Below are 18,924 nucleotides of genomic sequence, written 5' to 3'. Positions count from 1 at the left end.
GTGGTAGCAGTAGTGATTTGTGTTATACCTTAGTTACTAAACTGTTCTTATCTCAACCCGTGGGAGTTGCATTCTTTTCGATTCTCCTCTCCGTCCCTCCGGGAGCAGGGGGAGGGCAAGCAAGGGGGGGGGGGAAGTGAGCGAACGAGTAACCTGACTGGGTTTAAACCACGACACATATATACATATAAATATGTCTGTGTTTGTGTATTTTTGTGTGCATACACCCATAAATACCTCTGTGGACATGTAGCTCAGCAGAACATCCAGTAGAATGGTTATTTGATACTTTCAGTGGTAAATTCCACTTTTTTTAATGTAGGAAACCAGAATACCAGGATTTTTTTTAATGACTCCCTGTTTAGAAGAATTATTCTTAATTGTTAGTTGAAGTTTACGAGCTTTTGTAAAAGCTGCTTAAAGGGCCCACCTCAAAATATTTCACTTGAATCAGTCTATGCTGCAAAATATGCAATGGTTACTTGTTTGTTGAGGGACTTTTTCCAGTCTCTTTGATGGTTAACTTTTAATCTCATTCTGTTTTCTTGATTTGTGTGTATTTAGCTACAGACCCCTTTGCCTCTCTGTTTGGAAATGACTCCTTTGGAAGTGGCTTTGCTGACTTTAGCACGCTGTCAAAGGTAATACAAAGCTACTGCTACTCATACTCCACAGTGACAAGACACCGTTTACCCTCTCTGCTAACAGTTCCATTACAGTTTTGCCACCACTAAAAATTTATAATGGTTGAGTTACTTGAAAAAGAGGCCTTTATAGTAAATTGCACTATACTGCAAAGAATGTAATGTAATCCTTGTGGGTTTGTAAGTATTTTCACTATATTTGCAGTGGCATAATTTATTAATTCACTGAGTTTAACAGCACAAATACTACTTTTGCATATTTGACTGCACTCAACTTTATATTGCTGTGCACACAAAACATTCCTGATTTTTCTTCATTTTGCAATAGCCCAGAGTGTGTGGATGATATGTGTAAAACCAAACAAAAGTATTTTCTTTCTGTCTTAGTCCAAACTTTCAGCTCTAAATAAATACTGCATTACTGACAAGAAGGGGGAAGTATAGAGGAATTGCACTGAAAATGCGTGTGTTGCTGTTTTCTCTGTTAAAGGCCAACAACGAGGATCCTTTTAGCTCTTCCACATCAGGTTCTGCCAACAGTGTGACCATAACTAAAAACTTATTTGATGAACCACCAGCTAAAAGTGAGGATGTTCCTCCTGCACTGCCCCCTAAAACTGGAACTCCCACAAGGCCCTGTCCACCACCCCCTGGTAAGAGCCAGTGCTGAGATGTTGTTAGCAATTAGCTGCTTCAATATTGGAGTGGGACAGTATGAGGGAATGGTGAAGTGCTTGATTGAGACTGAATAAGCAGGATGTGAAACTAGTCTGTTCCTCATCTTTGGTGTTTCCCTTGGAGTTAAATGCTGCATGGTGTTTGGGATCAGTGAGATTCAGATAAGGCATAAAAAGGTTTTTTACTGTGAAGGTGGTGAGGCAGTGGCACAGGTTGCCCAGGGAAGCTGTGGCTGCCCCATCCCTGGCAGTGTTCAAGGCCAGATTGGTTGGGGCTTGGAGCAACTTGGTCTAGTGGAAGGTGTGCCTGCTTTCCAGATAAGGCCATGATTATCAAAGATAACACCACCTTCTTGTGGTTGCAGCAAGCCCATGTTACAACAGACTTCTTATTTTTTTTGCATAGATTGGAAAATATATCACTAATATTTCTGAAGTTTCTGTCCTTTGTTTCACTTTCTTTAAAAACTCTACTGCATCACTTTTGCACTATGACCCTATGGATTAATCTGAAGGTGTTTTGGAAAACTGTAGAATGAAACTTAAACACGTATTCAGCATTTTCCTCAAAAGAGGGGGAACACAGTAAATGTAGGTGTATTAATACTAAAATTTAAACTCAAATGTTTAATGTTGATGTGAGAGTTGGTTCATGCTTGCGCCTTGCAAGTAATCAGTTTCATTGTGAATAGCATTAAAACAGCTGATAGGAACAATGATAATTTGAATGCTTGATAGTGGTTCATCTTAATGGTGGTCCTTATCTAAAACAAAAAAGGATTAGCGACTTCACTGTATGGGAGTGGCTATGATGTGGTGCACAGATCTGCTTTTAGAATGCAGGCTTCTGGTTGGTGAAACAGCAGCATCCTTATCAATAGGTGACTAGTAAAAAGTAGCCTGGTTTGTTTTTCACATATTAAAAAATGGTGTTGCGGTTATTTTCGTAACCATTCCCCAAAAAATCATTTTCTTAAGAGAAATGATAAATGGGGATACTTAAGTGTGTTTGGTTTTAATGACTCCCTTGATCTGATCCAAAACAAGGGAATACTTTTTCAAATAAATGCCCCCAGATCTTTATTTTAATTCTTCACACTACTGGCAAGCATGCAGAAGGGCTGTTTGCTTGCCTCTGAAACCCACTGCTTTTCTAGATACCGATAAGCACCGCCATTACATGATTTTTGGGGCAGATTGGAGATTGTATATTTCATGCTTATGCCTTGCATAAGCGTGGCATTACATGGGAATATAATAGGAAGTGGGAAGTCTTAAAATTATTAATCCTTCCCATGCATAAATGCAATTTTCTGGATGTCATTTGAAGGTGCTTCTCCCAGTAGTCAAGAAATAGGCACTCATTGTTTGCCAGTAGATCATCATCAATGGGGGAGAGCTGTCATAGCAAGCTTACCTCAGAAGTGTCTAAATCATACATTTCCAAGAGGGCATTTTCTAATTCATTGACAAATTAGAATCTCTTTTGGTCTGTGAAAGAGGTTTTAGGCTGATTTACAGAATAATAAGCACACTGGTTCAATTCTGCAGTTTTAAGCTAAAATGACAACAGAAGCAAGTTTTAAAATGCAACCATTGTAAATGTTGAGCCACTTGCAGAACCCACTAGTTCAATTCAGGAAGCTGCAATGAAACCTTTTCTGTAAGCAGTAACATATGGAGAGAATGGTGGGATGGAATTCAGCTCACCTGTTCATAAAATATTTGGGTTAATGTCCTCAAAGGTGTTGAAAGCTGACTAGAATTAAGCTAAAAGAAAGAACAAGATAAATGGGGGCTTGTGCCTGATTCTGTTATGTCTGCAGCTACCAAGGCAAGGATTAACAAACGAGTTAAACCTGTGATTGCTTGTTACCATACTCCTTCGTTTTGTTAGTTTAGAATCTCCAGAAATTCCTGGTGTTAGCATAGTGAGAGGACATGGTGTTTTGCCTGGTCTCTGAAAAAAAATGTGCTAGCTTGCAAATAATAAAAGAGCCTTGTTAGAATGATCGTGGACAGTTGAGAAGCACAAGACAAAACTAATGTGTTGATAGAGCAGGAATACTGTTAGAAATACTGTTCTCAAAATAGTTAATTAGTACAAAAGTTGGGGCTGTTCAGCCTGCAGAAGAGAAGGAAGGCTGTGTGGACACTTCAGAGCGGCCTTCCAGTATCTGAAGGGGGCCTACAGGGATGCCAGAGAGGGACTTTTCATCAGGGAGTGTAGCGATAGGACAAGGGGTAATGGGTTCAAACTGAAACAGGGGAAGTTCAGGTTAGATAGAAGGAAGAAGTTCTTTACTGTGAGGGTGGTGAGGCACTGGAATGGGTTGCCCAAAGAAGCTGTGAATGTTCCATCCCTGGCAGTGTTCAGGGCCGAGTTGGACAGAGCCTTGGGTGACATGGTCTGCCCATGGTCCATCTTAAAGTTCTTTCCAACCATAACTATTCTGTGGTTCTATAACTGTGTTCTTGGATCATTAACATATATGTGCTCCTTTTTACCTGATTACCCTTTAAGAAACTATGGGCTGTACCTTCATTTTTTAAATTGGCAATCCCTCTCTGAAGTCACTGCAACTCCACTAGTTTACTACAAGAGGCTGCATTCCAAGTAGCTTTTGAATTTGTTCTTATTTTTTTTACTATTTTTAGCATGTTATTACCTGCTATCTTAAATTCATTTTAAATTCATTTTAATCTAAGGGAAAAGACCTATCAATCAAATAGACTCTTCAGATTCCTTTAAACCGAGCGATCCATTTCAGCCTTTCCCCACCCCAGACATTCCCAAAGAACAAGAAGCAGATCTATTCAGTGATCCATTTGCTCCCACCAGCATCAGTAAAGAGGCTGACCCCAACAATTTTGCAAACTTCAGTACTGTGAGTAAACCCTTTTTACATTTGTTTCAGTATAATGACAGCTTTGAATTGTTCATACTGAAGTCTTCAATCTGATTTAAAACATTAAAACATATCCCCTGTACAAAAGGGATATCGCTTTCAGTTGTAACAGTATTTACATTTAATTTACAGCTGAGGCTGTCCTAACATAAAATACTGCAAAATGTTGTAGTTACTGTTTAAATTGCATTGGGTTTGTGATTTTTTTTAATTTTCATGGAAGCCTCCTAGCTATTAGAAAATAGGACTTTTAAAATCTTTCTGTTCTGGAGATTATCCGTTTTATCAGGGCATGTAGCAGATTTAAATTACATGTGTATAACAGGCACACTGTTAGCTGTCCAATTAAAAGATGTGATTTTAATTTAGCTGTCACTGACCTGTTTGGTCATAATCTCAATGTCCAGAAATATTGATAAACAGCCTCATCACAGTGTATGTTAATGTCAACTATTTGCTGAGTTTGGCATGGCTGGTAAATTCCAGTCATATGTACAATGAAATATAAAGTAGTAAGTGTCTCTTTATAACCAGAATCCATTTCATAGAAGTCGTGGTGTCCAAGCAGTAGAAGCAAATCTAAAGGTTTGTGCATGCTTATATAGTTTTGGGTTTTTTCCTTTTGAGCTTTTGCACATAGGAGTTTTGAAAGCCATCATCTCTCCTGCAAGCTTGATACCTGTCAAATGCAGTTTGCATTTACAGTATCTTGATCATACTGCTTTTTTTATTTTCAGACCTAATAAACTATGTGCTTGTTTGAAGTCAACTGAGTTTTGACAGGCTCTTAAAATTGACTTGCACTGGTTGATGTGTCTTGTAGCATGATAATTTCTGAAATGCTTTTAGTTAGAGGGACTGAGAAGCCACTTTGGAGGAGAGAACGTGAAATGTGGAGGAGAATGCAAAAATCTTCATTATCTTTATGAAGGGAAAAAAGTATTCTTTACCAGCTACAATTACTGAAAATACTGAGTGAATTATGGAGAAAAATCGAGCTTTTCTGTATTCATTTCCCAGAGAGGCAGCCCAAAGCAGAAACTAGCTGGAGTGTATTATGATAATCCTTTCAGACTTAACACTGGGACATTCATGAAGACATGGGCTTCACCTACCTCTTTGGTTTTCTGCATGCTGACTAGAAAAAAACTTTAGCATAACCTTTTGTATTTTGTTTAAGATAATACCCTTAACTGTATGATTTATAATCATTGTACCACAGAAGTTTAGTTCACATTCTGTTCACATCGATATACGTGGAAAGAATATGTTCTTTTTTTTTATCTCTTGTATCACACTGACCTTTCTTTGTATTACTACTCAGCTTCTAACTGAATGGTTACCTTATTATTTTGCTGCTTCTTGGCAGAAGTATTTCTCATCTGCACAATTAAACGGTCATTCTACACCTAATTGTTGCAGTCATTGTCACCTGGGGAAAATCATCTTGAATGCAAATAGAGTAAATCTGGATGTCCCCAGTGTGGATTGGGGTGCATTCTGCAAAATGTTCTCCTTATTTATTCAAATTTTTTCTTGTGTAGACGTTTGTCCAAAATACAATTTGAATTATGGTACTTTCTGCTCATAATTTTTTTTGAAGCTTAATGCTGAACTTTGAAACACTGCTTAAAACAACGTCAATTAGATAGCTTTGATGCAGTTCTTCATAGTTAAACCTTAGACGAAACTAATCTTAAGTGTATTAAAATTAAAAAGCAAGTAATATTTGAAGACTAGAATACATATATTTTTTAAAAAAAACTAATTGTGACTTAAAGCAAGGACTTGGACACTTGTAGTTATCATTGTATTATTAATCTGGTTCGTTTTGTCTTTTGAAAATGCAGTATTCTACTGAGGAAGACATGATTGAATGGGCTAAGAGGGAAAGTGAGAGAGAAGAGAAAGAAAGATTGGCAAGACTAAAACAGCAAGAGCAAGAAGACTTGGAACTGGCTATTGCACTCAGTAAATCTGAAATATCAGAAGCATGAAGTTTAGAATAAGATGCTGTCTTACGTCAACTGTTTTGTCCCTTTTCCTGAATACCTAATCTACTTAAATGTTAATCAGAAAGTACATATATACAAGAAACCACGAAAGGTTTTAAATTTCTGAAAGTGATGTGAATGTTTCTGCTAAATTCAATCCTTTTGGTTATTGTTTGAATAACTGTTAAGTTTAGCATTCAATTTCTCTCAAGTTTTCAGGAGAACAAAGTACTTTTCCCAGCTGTAACTGAATCAGTTTAAAATGAAGACAGTGAGATTGTAGTTTGGCTGCAATCTGTCAGCAGTTGGTAATTGAGCATAAAGTGATCACAGCAATTATTCTGTCATGGCTGACTGTCTCCCATCAAGCAGTTAGTCATTCAAAACATTTTATCCTTCTAAAGAGATTTTAGTAATGCCAGAATTGTGAAGTGCTTTATTTTGTACGTATGCATATAGATTTTCACTTCATTGAGGATTCTATGTTTGGATTTGAAATAACAATCTTCATGGAGTGTAAGTCAGAAAGAGTATGTCTTTCTGAAACCTTTAATGCTTTTCTTGCATGGTCATAGGTTTTAAGACAGACTTGTTATTTTGTTTCATAAAGCAGTTGAGTTGTTGATTCATGTGCGTTTGCTGTTGGCCAAGATGACTGTCAGACTGGGAGACCCCACTGCTATTTGAGCCACTTTTGCCTGTGAAATACGCAGCTGAACTGGCAAATTAGGAAGTTCAATTTGAAATAGGATTGAGAATAGGAAATAAAACAGGTAGTCTGGTTTTTATTTTATTTTTACCACAGTTGTTTTCTGTATATGTAATTTATTGAATGCCAACTGATAGTTGCACCTTAAACTGAATGATTTCTGAATGGTCACTGAGTCAAGAGTAGGATTGATAGAATGTTAATGAAAATAACTTAAAGAAGATAACTTATTGTTCATTTTGAAAAAAACTATTGAAAGAATCGGTTTCATTAAAGTAATACCCCCCCCCCAAATAATCTTTTGCCCCAAGAAAAATGGATGACAGCAGCATAAACATCAAGAAGTTTATGGTTTTTTTCCTTGCACTTTCAGCCTGTAGTATTTCTGTTGAGGAAGTTGAAGCATTTCAACACACAACACTGGGCGAAGGGGGAGAACTCGACCATGCTTCAGTATATTTAAGTTCTTCCCATTACCTGTCAATGCTGCTGTTGCTTGAATTTGAGGGTAATTTTCAATTTTTCAGGAAAAATGGGTAATGTGACTGGGATTTTTTTTTTTCTTTTTGCACTGGGAAATGAGCATTTAAACACCTGCTCAGAAAAATAACTTAAATTTTTGCAAGTATTAAATAGTTATAACTTATCTATACATCTTTGTAATGAGTGTACACTAATCTTGCAAATCATATGCTTAACTGGATTACATAGTTTCTTATCTTTTGTTAAAAAATGTATACTCAGTGGACCAACACAATATTATATGTATATATTATATATATATTCCTGCTTTCCTTTATGGAATTTAAAGTTTTGAGTCATTTGATGTTACATTTCATGTTACTGACTCTGACTATAGTACTTTTACTCAGACTACCAACAAACCACTGCTGTGAGCTAAATGGCATTACTTTATGAAGTTTTAACTGTTGTTTTTTTAAAGGAGAACCTTGTTCAGGTGGGATTAGCCTCTATTTATAGACTTCCCTTTTGGTTAAAAATTCTAACAATAGCCTGTAATTATGAAGAAATAAAGTTTAAGTACACAAGTGTGAACTCTTTGCCTGTTTTGTCAAAAGGGCGCTGTTAGCTGTGAAACAATATATAAATGTCATGCAAACAATATGTGTTCTGATTGTAGTCTGATGGGAGTGAGTAAATTGGCAGAGGAAAGAGTTGCCTGAATGTTGAGGTTAGCTGAAGTGCACACTAATCCCAGCTGACACTTCCTCCTTTAGGAGTTGTGGCAGCTTCAAAGAAAACTCAGGCTACTCTTGTCCAAGGATTTTTGCCTGCACAAGAGTTGCAGAGCCCACATGTTTAGGTACTTAAGATTTATCTGTGAAGATATACAATCACCTCTGCTGTCAACATACAGGGCTTAAGAGAACTTTAGTTTAACCCAGCATATATGATTCTTCTTAAATATGTCTGTCAGCATGATGTCTCCTTTACGTCATAGAGTGCTTAGTCAGAGGTTTAGGAGTTCCAGCAACATTTTTCATGTGTCTTTTGATCATAGAATCATAGAATAGTTAGGGTTGGAAAGGACCCTAAGATCATCTAGTCCAAATCCCCTGCCATGATCCTTTTGTTACAGTAGTTCTAATACACTCACCTAAGTGAACCCAAATCTTTTTGCCTATTTTCTTTTAATGAGACATCAACTGGATTAGGTAGTATAGCATCTTTATTAATTTTATCAGGTTCACACACACTCTTGAAGCTATTTGAAACCTTCTGTGAGCTGCCCAATTTTAATTATTATTTACTTTTAAGTCTCCTGTCACGTTTCCATCTTGGGTGCACTTTGCCCCTCTGACTATGCTGCTTTCAACCGTCTTTCCCCTCAAACCGTCCCCTCTCAAATTGTGTGCAGCCTATTTAACTCTTTATCATGAAGCTGAAGATGGTTAGGTGGTTGCTAATTATCTTGAATAATTTGATATCCTCTTCACTGTCTTTCTCTAGTTTTCCTGTACATTGAAGTTCTGTCATGTAAAAGTTCCTATTGCATTCACAGAATACCATTGCACTCAAGATTAAAGAGGCTAATGTCTGGCAGATGAATTGGCCACTCGACAGTTACATTTCTAGTGCAAGTTATCTGAAGTAACTTAACTAGAAACTGTATTGGCAGCTGATTGGAAATTATACTGGGGATTAATGTTAAGGCTGTTACATCATTGTGAAGTACTGACAGGGAATAAAGTGGCAATAAAAGTGCTTAATGAAGAAACTGACATACTGGGTTGAAAGCTGTTTGCTTCAGTACAGCAGACTTAAGCCATACTAACCCCTCTGCTTTTAGTACCTAAAAGCGGTTGTGGTAGACCTCAGTATTAGACTTGACTGGTTTCTTTGGTTTACAACGACTTCCTTGCCATCCTCTGCCGTCTGATGCACCATGCTGTGTATCACCTCTTACCAGAAGTAGCATTGAGCTGTCAGAATCATGTTGCGTAGTGCTGTTTCCCCACTGCTCAACAACTTCATTTAGTTACTTAAATTCAACTGAGTTTGGAAAAGTATCTTATCTGTTGCAGAACATTGGCAGCTAAAGTCATATGTCTTCTCTTTATGGAACTCCGTATCAGTGAATACTCTTAAATTTAATTCCATTCTTGGAGTGAACATGGTGGTTGGCTTTCAGATGCATCCATTCTTTTTTATCATAAGAAGAAAGAGGATTTGTTTGCCGTGTGCAATTACAAAACACAAGATAATGTCGAATTAAAAGCAAACAGTCAACAGTTCATCCTGGAAGTAGACAGTAACTTTCCCAAACTGAAGATCTTTTTTGCCTTCAAAAAAATCTTGCTTGAAGATCTTCAAGCAACTTTGAAGCTTACTGTTTTGATAGGTAGAGCGGAGCTTTGGTTTGGCCTTTGTCTCTTACTCTAGAAAAGACGGGAAGGCACTTTTTATTTGTCAGGTGACAAGCCATCAAGTCTAGGTGAGTAATATCCTGAAAGTGATTTTCATCTAAGATTTAAAGAAAAATAATAGTAAAAAAATGCATAAGTAATACCAGCTGCATTGCCATTCCTTGCTCAGAATACTTAAGAATTCCTGTTGTGCTAAAATTGAGAGATCCAGAGCTCCTAGGACCTTAGATTTTAAACTGAAAACAAAAAGCATTAGGTTTTGAAGTGGGTGAACAGGTAGCTAGCTGATAGAGGGGAAGAATGCTGCATTGTCTGGATGTGTATTCAAGAGGTCAGGATGTTGTTTCTAGTTATCTCTTGCTGATTGATTAAATTACTTTGGACAAACCACTTCTTAATGCTAATCTGTTTCCTGTTTTCTAAGTGACAGTGGGTCTGATAGCATGTTACTTAAGCTGTAATTTGGAAAGACAATCTTGTGCAGAGTAAAAGGAATTTTATCCCATTTTACTTGTTTGTATCCTATAGGTAGAAGAGATGTTTTACGGTGTTTTCTTATATAGGCAGCCAGTTGCACTTCACAATAAGTGGAAATAAATCAGGAATTTAGGAGAAGTGCTACTTTGAACTAGGTATTTGCTTGAGAATTTAGTTTGCTGATGAATACAGGATGAAGTTCTTACCTTTGACTTGAGAGGTCTGTCCCAGCTGGCACTGGCCTGCAACAGAACCTGTCAGCTGTCTTGGTTTTGTATCTGATAGCTTCCAATTCAATAAAGAGACTCATCCTGAGCCACTCACTGATATTTCTGTGTGCACCGATTCATTACTTACTCTGTGGAGGCTATGTAACATTGAACTTGTTGTATTCAAAGTGGTAAAGCCTTTAGGATTGTTCTCCACAGACTGCAGTTTCTCTTGAGATGTTACATGAACAGCTGTGGTCACTTACACAGAAAAAAAAACTAATTTTGAAAGGCTCAATGGATTTTTAGGTAAAATGCTTCTTGTAGAATTTCTTTTTTAAAATGCTTGTGTCAACATCTCTTAATTTCTCCTTATTCTTAAATGCTCTTCAGTAATATAGATCAGGGTCTTTTGAGTTCCGAACAGTTCTGAGGAGTTTGGGCCTACATCCAGTAATAAGTTTTACTGCATAAATGAGATGAGGTTCAACCCAGTGACCCAGAATCCTGAAAACTGTACATAAAAGTGCCAGTTGAATGTTGCAGTAATAAATTCTCTGATTTCCCTTAACGTGCTATCAATTTATCTCAAATTATTTATTTTACTGTCAGGTACTAAAAGCACAACTGTTCATAACATTTCATACATGTCATACATGTGATATGTACATCATACATATTCATGGCATGTCATACAGTGACAGGCTCAGGAGAATAATTTGAACTGTAATTAAGCTAATGATGCACATTTGCCCGTCTGGTTTAGCTTTTTTTTCTTAGTCCCTACAACACAGAAATCCTAAAAGTTGTAACAATCGATCTCAAGTAATATATTCTGTAGGGTATATATTTATTAATACAAATGTTCTTTAGGTGAAATGTGCCTGGCTGTTGAGAATGGGCTGTGTCTGAAGTGCAGAACTACACAGGAAGTCTTTTCCTTTTGAAAGCTGTGAGCTGAGATGTACAAGCTTCACAATTCAAAGGCAGAAATGGACGAAAACAGGTACTTCATGCTGAAAAATGCGGGTCTACATCTGTACCAGAATAACAGCTCTGTGAAGGTGCTTGTCATTGACATCCCTCACTGATCTAAAACGTTTGATTTAGCCCAGGACAGTCATGAGTTTTGCCTATTGTCAAACTAAAGAATCCCAATTGTCCTCGGTTGCCTCCGGTTCTGTCTCTCACAGCATCACCTGAGCACTGGAGCATGAGGCAGCCCTGCCGCCTGCCTCTCACTCCACACACCAAGAACCACATTGTCCGCATTCAGCTAATAAACTCTTTCTTTAACCTCATACACGCACTGTTCTCATTAATGTGCCCATTGTTCTCTTATGTCAACCAAGGCCTTCTGTTTGTCCTGCCACTCCCTAGGCCCTGTATAACTCTGCCTTCTTTCCCCTGTTCATTTCCTTCTACAAACTCCTTCCTTTTGTCAGTCTCTTCTGTTATAATCTGAAGCTGCATGGCTGACATGATTGATTTGGCTATTATATATATTCGAAAGCAATCTTTATTACATGTATTATAAAACTTTTTTTTTTCAGTATCGCATCTCTATTGTAGTTTCAGTTGGTTTAATTGTGTATTTAAAACAATTAGTACCTCAGTTCATAAATGTGAAATGTAAGCACTGTTGGTCGTTACTCCTTTTGTACCATTACCTCACCGTGGTGTTTTGGGGCAGAGGCTCCACACAGGCACTGTATTGGAAGCAGGCACGTAGAGAGTTCAGGCATTTAGAACTTGGGTAACAGAAGTTATCATTTCCACCCGTGTTTTCTCAAGAGGAATTAATTATTCCAGTACTTAATGCGCTTTTCCCCGTGGCGGGCTCACCGCAGGCCTCCCTTCACCTCAGTTCCAGCGCGGGCTGGACCCTTCCCCACACGCAGCGCAGGCACAGAGCCCCGCACCGGTGCGGACCAGCCCTCGCCCCGTTGTCACCGCGCTCGGGGCCGCCGCTGCCGCTCACCTGTGGGGGCGGCCCCTCAGCCCGGCCCGGCCCGGCCCTGCCCGAACATGCGCCGAGGCTCGCTGCTGCCGCCGCCGCTGCTCCACACCATGCGAGGTGGCTGCGGCTGCCGCCCGCGCCGGGGAGCAGCAGCACCGCCCGCCCGCTCCGGCCTCCCTCCCTCCCTCCGGCTCCCGGGGACGCCCTTCGCGACGCCTCCATGGACCCCCGCGCGGCCAGCGGAGGCGACGGCCGGTACGGGGCTGCGGCGGGCGGGGGGCAGTTACCTCAGGCCGCGGGGGGCAGCGGGGGCTCTGCCGCCACAGGCAGCGCCTGAGGCGCGGCCGGCTCGGGGGTCCCTGGGGGCTGCGCTGCCTCCGCCCCCCCCCGGCCTTGCGGAGCGCCGGTCCGGTGCCGGCCGGAACCGGGGGTCCGGTCTCCGGAGACGCCTTTGTGGAGCGGGGGTGAGGGCGGCTCGTCGCACGGGTCAAGCCGCCCGTCTGGGTCTGGAGCCTGTAAATCGAGTTTGGTGCCTGTCTGAAGGACTCCTTCCGGCTGCGGGCAGGCAGTGTCCCCGTAGCTCCAGCCCCGTCTGTCCGGAGGGGCCGGGGACACCCAGGTGCGGCCGGGATCGAGCCGCGCTTGGCCCGGTTCTGCCCGCAGACCGCTCACGGGTGCGGGTGAGCGGGGCTGTCCGCCCGCGGACCGAGCGACCTGAGCGCGGCCACTGGAGGGGCACAAACTGCTCTGTGCTCTTTGAGGGCTTTATCTATCTACTTACTCATTTTCTCTTGGACAAAAGCGTTCGCTTAAGCTAATTACATGCCTGTACAGCAGTCCTCCACAGAGCTACATGCAAATTAACTTCAGCCCTCTGAAGTCTGTGGAAGAGCACTGAAGACCTTGTCCTTGGGCTGCTGTTAGCGCAGCTTGTAGCACACCTTGGCAGTGGAACCCTGATGGTGGTTGCTCTGTAACTCAACACCTCCTTGCTCACCCTGGCTGTAGGTGGATAGCTTTCCTCTCTCCTTTCCACGTGTGCGCTCCCACAGCCCCTAAAACACACAGACTTCCCTTGCGTGCATTGTGAGGGAGCTGTTTGTTCCAGCTGAATCAGTGTGCAAATAGCATGCCACCCTGGTGGTGATGGCGTGTTGCGTTTTAGATGTGGCTGCGTTAAAGGCCTGCTTGTGGGTTTCTTCCCATTTGACATAAGACTTCAAATAATCTGCTTTGTAATCTGTGCGGGGTTAGAAACTTTTGAGAGCACGGTTTGGAAGGTCAGCAAACTGCTTCTGGACTTGGAAGGAGATGGTAAAGATGCTGTTTGTGACTTCACATGAAGCGCTGGGAGAGGTGTTTTGCTCTGTTTTGGCCTGCTTTCCTTATATCTTGAAGTTGAAACCGGCAAACATCAGCCCAAGACTTTTAATTCATCCCCAGACACCATGGTGGAAAAGGTTTCCTGAACAGCTTCAGATTCTAAGAGCTATGCAGTAGAGCTCATTTTTTAGTGGCATATATATTAGCATTAGAGTTATTAGAGTGGAGGTAGGTGGGCTAGTGGAATTTAAAACAGCAAAGTCCTGTAGGATTTTATACCGAGTGTTAAACCTGCTAATGATCCAGAATGACTTGTGTTAGTATTTGTAATAGTTCTGTACAGTTTTGTTGCCGTGTTCTGTCTTGATAATCCCTTAAGGGCGAATAATCCTTATTTTTTAAAGCTTTTCTTCAGTTTTACTCTCCAGGGTGGGAAGGTGGCCCATATATTTGCAATAATGATTTTAAATCACAGCATTAAATGACTTCCAGGCCTTGTGTTTGCACTGACAATTGCAGCTGCAGAGGCTGAGAGATTGCGATTGTGTTGTGCTTCACAAGTTCTGAATGTGCAGAAATGTTCAGGAGCAGGAAGAGGCTTGGTGAACTCTCCTGGATTGGACAGGTTGTCCCAGGCTCAGGCTGTGCTGCTGCAGCTGCTGGAGATGCTTGTCCCCATCACCTTTCTGCAGCTCCATCTACTGGAACCAGTTTCCAGTTTAACTGCACTGGGATAGGAAGTGCTTCAGATGTTTCAGTTACTGCCCTGCAAAAAATTGAAAACATAAATACTAGGAATTTTGCCTTTTCGCTTTTTGAAAAAGTATTGCTATTTTATTGTCGTTCATATTTTACTTTAAATGCTCTTTTAAAACCCTGATGAAGCTCCTAGACTGTTTTCACAGGCCTGAGCTTGTGGTTTCTTAGGTTTCAGATGTGCTTTGGGAATAGATGGAAATTATTAGTCCATAGCTGGAAGACATGATGGTCTAGTGTATTGGTTGGAATGGGAAACTAAATGCAGATTTTCTGAGTAGGGAGGTGAAAAGTGACCTCCCATTTTGTGGGTTTTCAGCTTTTACCTTCACTTTGACAGTAGAACTTTTGGTCATCTCTTGTGGAAAAAGAGTTGGCAGAAGAGAGCCTGAATGCTCAGGTGGTCATTCAGATGTATTTGCTTTAATGGCTTGAATCTCAAATGCAAATCAAATGGCGCAGTACTGAGCTCACAGGTAATTTTATGTTTCTCTTTGGCTCTAACTGAAAGTATCACCCTGAGCTGCTGAAATCTTCACCCTCACCTGTATAAAAGGTTTTAATTTTGACCAGTCCACGTTTCCTGTCAGAAAGGGAAGAAATGCCAGAACGATTTCACTATTCTGATTCTGAGTTCAAAATCAGCCTTGCCTTTTTCCCCTTTTTTTATCTTCATGTAGCTTTCTTAGTTGGGCTTGCACTCTGTAATGGAGAGGATAATAACCGTCTGCTTCCTGAAGCTGTTGTGCCTAAGAATAACTTCAAAATGGCTTTAGAAATACAAAGTGCCAGGAAAAGGACTTTTTTTCTGTTCCCGAGTATTGATTCAGTAGGCAGGTTCAGGAGAGTTCTAAAGGTGTATTGAAGTGCTATGCTTTAATTTTTACTCAACTGCAGAGAAAGTGGTGGTGTTATTGGTCGAGGTACTGTGAAACATGCTTTGCAGATGACTGCTGAGATATAAAGTGAGTTTGTTGGAAGCTCTTGAGGAAATGAAATCTGAAATTTCATGTAAAGCAATGATTAAAGGCAAAGCAACAATCCTGTTCAAGTACTTTGTGTCATTCTGATGTATTTTTTATGAGAGCCTCAAGTAGTGTTCACCAATGGAATTGAAACAAAAGCATGAGTTTTTTTAAGTCACAATAAAAGATATTATGGATTAATTTATTTTGAAAAGCTTTGCATAGATTTCATGCAAAAAAAACCCCAAACCAAACAAAACCAAAAACCAAACCAAGAAGCGTGTCAGCTCAGATTAAATATTCAAGAAGATGCCTTTTAAGTCAGAATGCGTATTTCATTCCTTCCATGTTCATCACCACACTGAAATCTGGCAGAAGTGAACTCGGTGTAAGAAAGTACAGACCAGGCTTTCCAAAATGCTGGAGTAAGATCATAGAACCCCAGACTGGTTTGAATTGGAAGGGACCTTAAAGCTCATCCAGTTCCAACCCCTGCCACGGGCAGGGACACCTTCCACTAGAGCAGCTTGCTCCAAGCCCCTTTGTCCAACCTGGCCTTGAACACTGCCAGGGATGGGGCAGCCACAGCTTCTCTGGGCACCCTGTGCCAGCGCCTCAGCACCCTCACAGGGAAGAACTTCTGCCTAAGATCTAATCTAAAGCTAGATAACTGTTTTGTTACCTGCCAGTCAGTCTTTATTACTGCTAGGTAATGCAGAATCCAGCAGAAAGGGAAAACTGAATAAATACTCCCTAAATCTTCACTGAATCTTATTTCAGAAATAATGCAGACTCTACCCTGGTCTTGCAGTCCTTATACAGCCAAATCTCACAGATTTTGTCTGGCTTTTTACCATGAATGTGGCAGACCTGAGCTTGCCTTATGCTTACTGCTTTGTTTGTTTGTTTCTTGGGTACCTGAATGTGCTCAGCAACATTGCAAGACAGTGGACTAGTGCAGCTCTTGTTATTTCTCATTAGTCTTAATAGAGCAACTGGGTATTGTAAGTGGGTCTAAAGATCTTGAGATGCTTAAAAAACCTAAAAGGGTGTGATAAGAATCACATCTATCTTCCAAAGTGGTAAAGATTGTAATGTATTTGAATTGAAAAAGCAGAGCTCACCAAACTTGCTTTTATGATTTATGATGAAAATTTACTCTCAGTTGCAACAATCTTGTAATTCTGACCCTATGTGAGCTAATTTTCTTCATACATTCCAGTTTGATAATACAGTTCCAGGATGCTTGGGTTGGTAATTTGTAGTTTGCTGGGCTATATTGTGTGTGCGTATATATATATATATATATATAGTGTGATGCAGGCAGTTCTAACTGGGAATAGTCACCCACAGTGGTGTATTTAGCCCTCTGTGAGCAGCTGGAGCAGTACAACACGGAAAGGGAACTGCAAAAATGACACCAATGCTTTTTATTTATCTGAACAAACCTATCTTAATGAATTTATTGTGTTGTTTGCCTATTCAAATACAGGATGAGGACAGTGAATGTAATGCAGCCCACATCCTGCTTGCTGCAATTTAAACAGCAGTGGGGCCAAGGGCAGAACACCGCTGATTACCTGGTCTTTGTTTTGCTGGCTCACTGCTTTGCCATATCCTTTTGTTCTGTGAGCCTTCACTGGAACAGGAGTGCTGAAAGCTTGAGTATCTTTTTAACAAAAGACTTTTAACATGAAGTTCTTTACTGTGAGGGTGATGAGACACTGGAATGGGTTGCCTAAGGAGGCTATGAATGCTCCATCCCTGGCCGTGTTCAAGCCCAGGTTGGACAGAGCCTTGGGTGAGATGGTTTAGTGTGAGGTGTCCCTGCCCATGGCAGGGGGGTTGGAACTGGATGATCTTGAGGTCCTTTCCAACCCTAACTATTCTATGATTCTGTGACATTGCTGAAGCCTCAGCAACTTGGTGATTTGAGAGCTGTGTTAACCTCAAAAATTAACTGTGTCATACTCCACGTGCAACTTGAAATAGCAAGGTATCCTGAATTCTAGATTTGCATCACTGTTGTGTCTCTTTATGCAGGATATTTGGAGAATATTGAATCCTTTCCAACTGCTTTGTTGTTAGAAGTAATGGCATTTCTGCAATGAGTCTTAGTCACTGGTCAGAAACATGTTTAAGAACACAGAAAGATAAATGCTGAGGTATTACTAGCTTGGCACATAGAACAGGAAGGGATATGGTAGAACTAATTCTCTTGCATTAACTTATTTGCTTTTGAATTATGAAGAAATTTCTGCATTGTCTGAAAACTGAATAGTAACAAATTATTGTGAGAGGGGCTTACTGTGATTCTCCTTTTCACGGTAATGAGAGAGAGCTGCTCATCTGAGATTATTTCTGATCTCTTGTGGTTTTTGGAAATGTTTGCAAAAGAAAAGAATTCCTCCCAAGTGATGTGCTTTTTGTTTGCCTTGATTATAAAGATTTCTTCAGGCTCAGAACATTGTAACGTGGTGTTGCTCAAAGCAGTCATCTATTTACAAAAGTAGTAGCCATGGATTTAAGGTGGTAAACTTGAAAAGTCTAATGAAATTAACTCCAGGCATATCCTGATATCTCCTAATGTCCACGTGGTTATCCAGCGTGATGAGAACAGAAAGCGGTGCCATGGCAAGAATTTCTGTGTTTAATGGTAATATTTTTGGGAACATGCACCAGGATACCCTGGTGTCTGTTGAAGGTACTTGACCACACATGGTGAGCTGTGTATCAGCAAGCCGAGTCATGTTCATGTGTTGGAAGTGCCTTTAGGTGTTTTTTGTGTTAAGAACTAAAATTCAGACCTTTGAAATGTGCTTTGGGATGCTCCTCACATGTGTAAATGGTTGAAGTGTTAGCACTGGTGAAGCTTTGGTAGCCTGAGTGGCACAGTGTTTGTAGGGGCAATACTCCTTCCTCTTTGGGGAAAAATGAAGCCATTTTGGGCATTTGAGACTAATCTCTTCAGTTCCATTTCATACTCTGTGAAGACGTTTTTTAAGTATTTATTACTTTGTCTCTGACTGTGGCTAGACGCAACACTCTTTAAATGTCTTTGTAAAGACAGACTGTAGTGCTAGTTGTTTCTCTACTAAGCTCTCCACCATCATAGTACTGAGGTGTGCTGCCTTAGTATATTCACTATTGATGCAGGTAGTTTAAGAGGCCTGTGTTGTCTGTGCATCTTAGTCCTTTGTACCAGTCTTAAGAGTGTTTGTGATGTTTTTTTAATAGCATAAGATTAACATTATCATGCAAAAATTGAAACTGTATGTTACAGAGCCCTTGATATAATGAGAGTAAAGGAGGTCAAAACACAGTATTGTCCAGATTGTTAAATATAAAATGAAATCAAGAGCAAATACTCCGGAGTCACTTAACAGGAAACTTTAGAGCTGAAACTGTAACCC

General features: G+C 40.3%; 2 protein-coding genes across 3 annotated transcripts in view; both read left to right on the top strand.

Moving 5' to 3' along the window:
• EPS15 (epidermal growth factor receptor pathway substrate 15) overlaps positions 1 to 7,982 on the top strand; it is a 56,268-nt gene extending 48,286 nt beyond the window's left edge. The window contains exons 22-25 of one of the 2 annotated variants that reach the window (XM_062623193.1): positions 565 to 641; positions 1,135 to 1,297; positions 4,031 to 4,209; positions 6,081 to 7,982. In XM_062623193.1, coding sequence (XP_062479177.1) covers positions 565 to 641; positions 1,135 to 1,297; positions 4,031 to 4,209; positions 6,081 to 6,227 — 566 coding nt within the window. In that variant the 3' untranslated portion in view covers positions 6,228 to 7,982. The remainder of the gene's footprint in view (positions 1 to 564; positions 642 to 1,134; positions 1,298 to 4,030; positions 4,210 to 6,080) is intronic. The other variant, XM_062623192.1, reaches the window with a different exon arrangement.
• Positions 7,983 to 12,544: 4,562 nt separating this feature from the next.
• TTC39A (tetratricopeptide repeat domain 39A) overlaps positions 12,545 to 18,924 on the top strand; it is a 46,680-nt gene continuing 40,300 nt past the window's right edge. The window contains exon 1 of the mRNA XM_062623205.1: positions 12,545 to 12,722. Within this exon, the coding sequence (XP_062479189.1) occupies positions 12,688 to 12,722 (35 nt within the window). The 5' untranslated portion in view covers positions 12,545 to 12,687. The remainder of the gene's footprint in view (positions 12,723 to 18,924) is intronic.

The sequence above is a fragment of the Pezoporus occidentalis genome, unplaced genomic scaffold (genome assembly GCF_034315485.1).
Source record: "Pezoporus occidentalis ecotype Australia unplaced genomic scaffold, CSIRO_AGI_Poc_V1 ctg25, whole genome shotgun sequence".
In the NCBI taxonomy this organism is placed as follows: domain Eukaryota; kingdom Metazoa; phylum Chordata; class Aves; order Psittaciformes; family Psittacidae; genus Pezoporus; species Pezoporus occidentalis.
The sequence above is the reverse complement of the archived record's forward strand: the minus strand, read 5'-3'. Positions and strand labels throughout refer to the sequence as shown.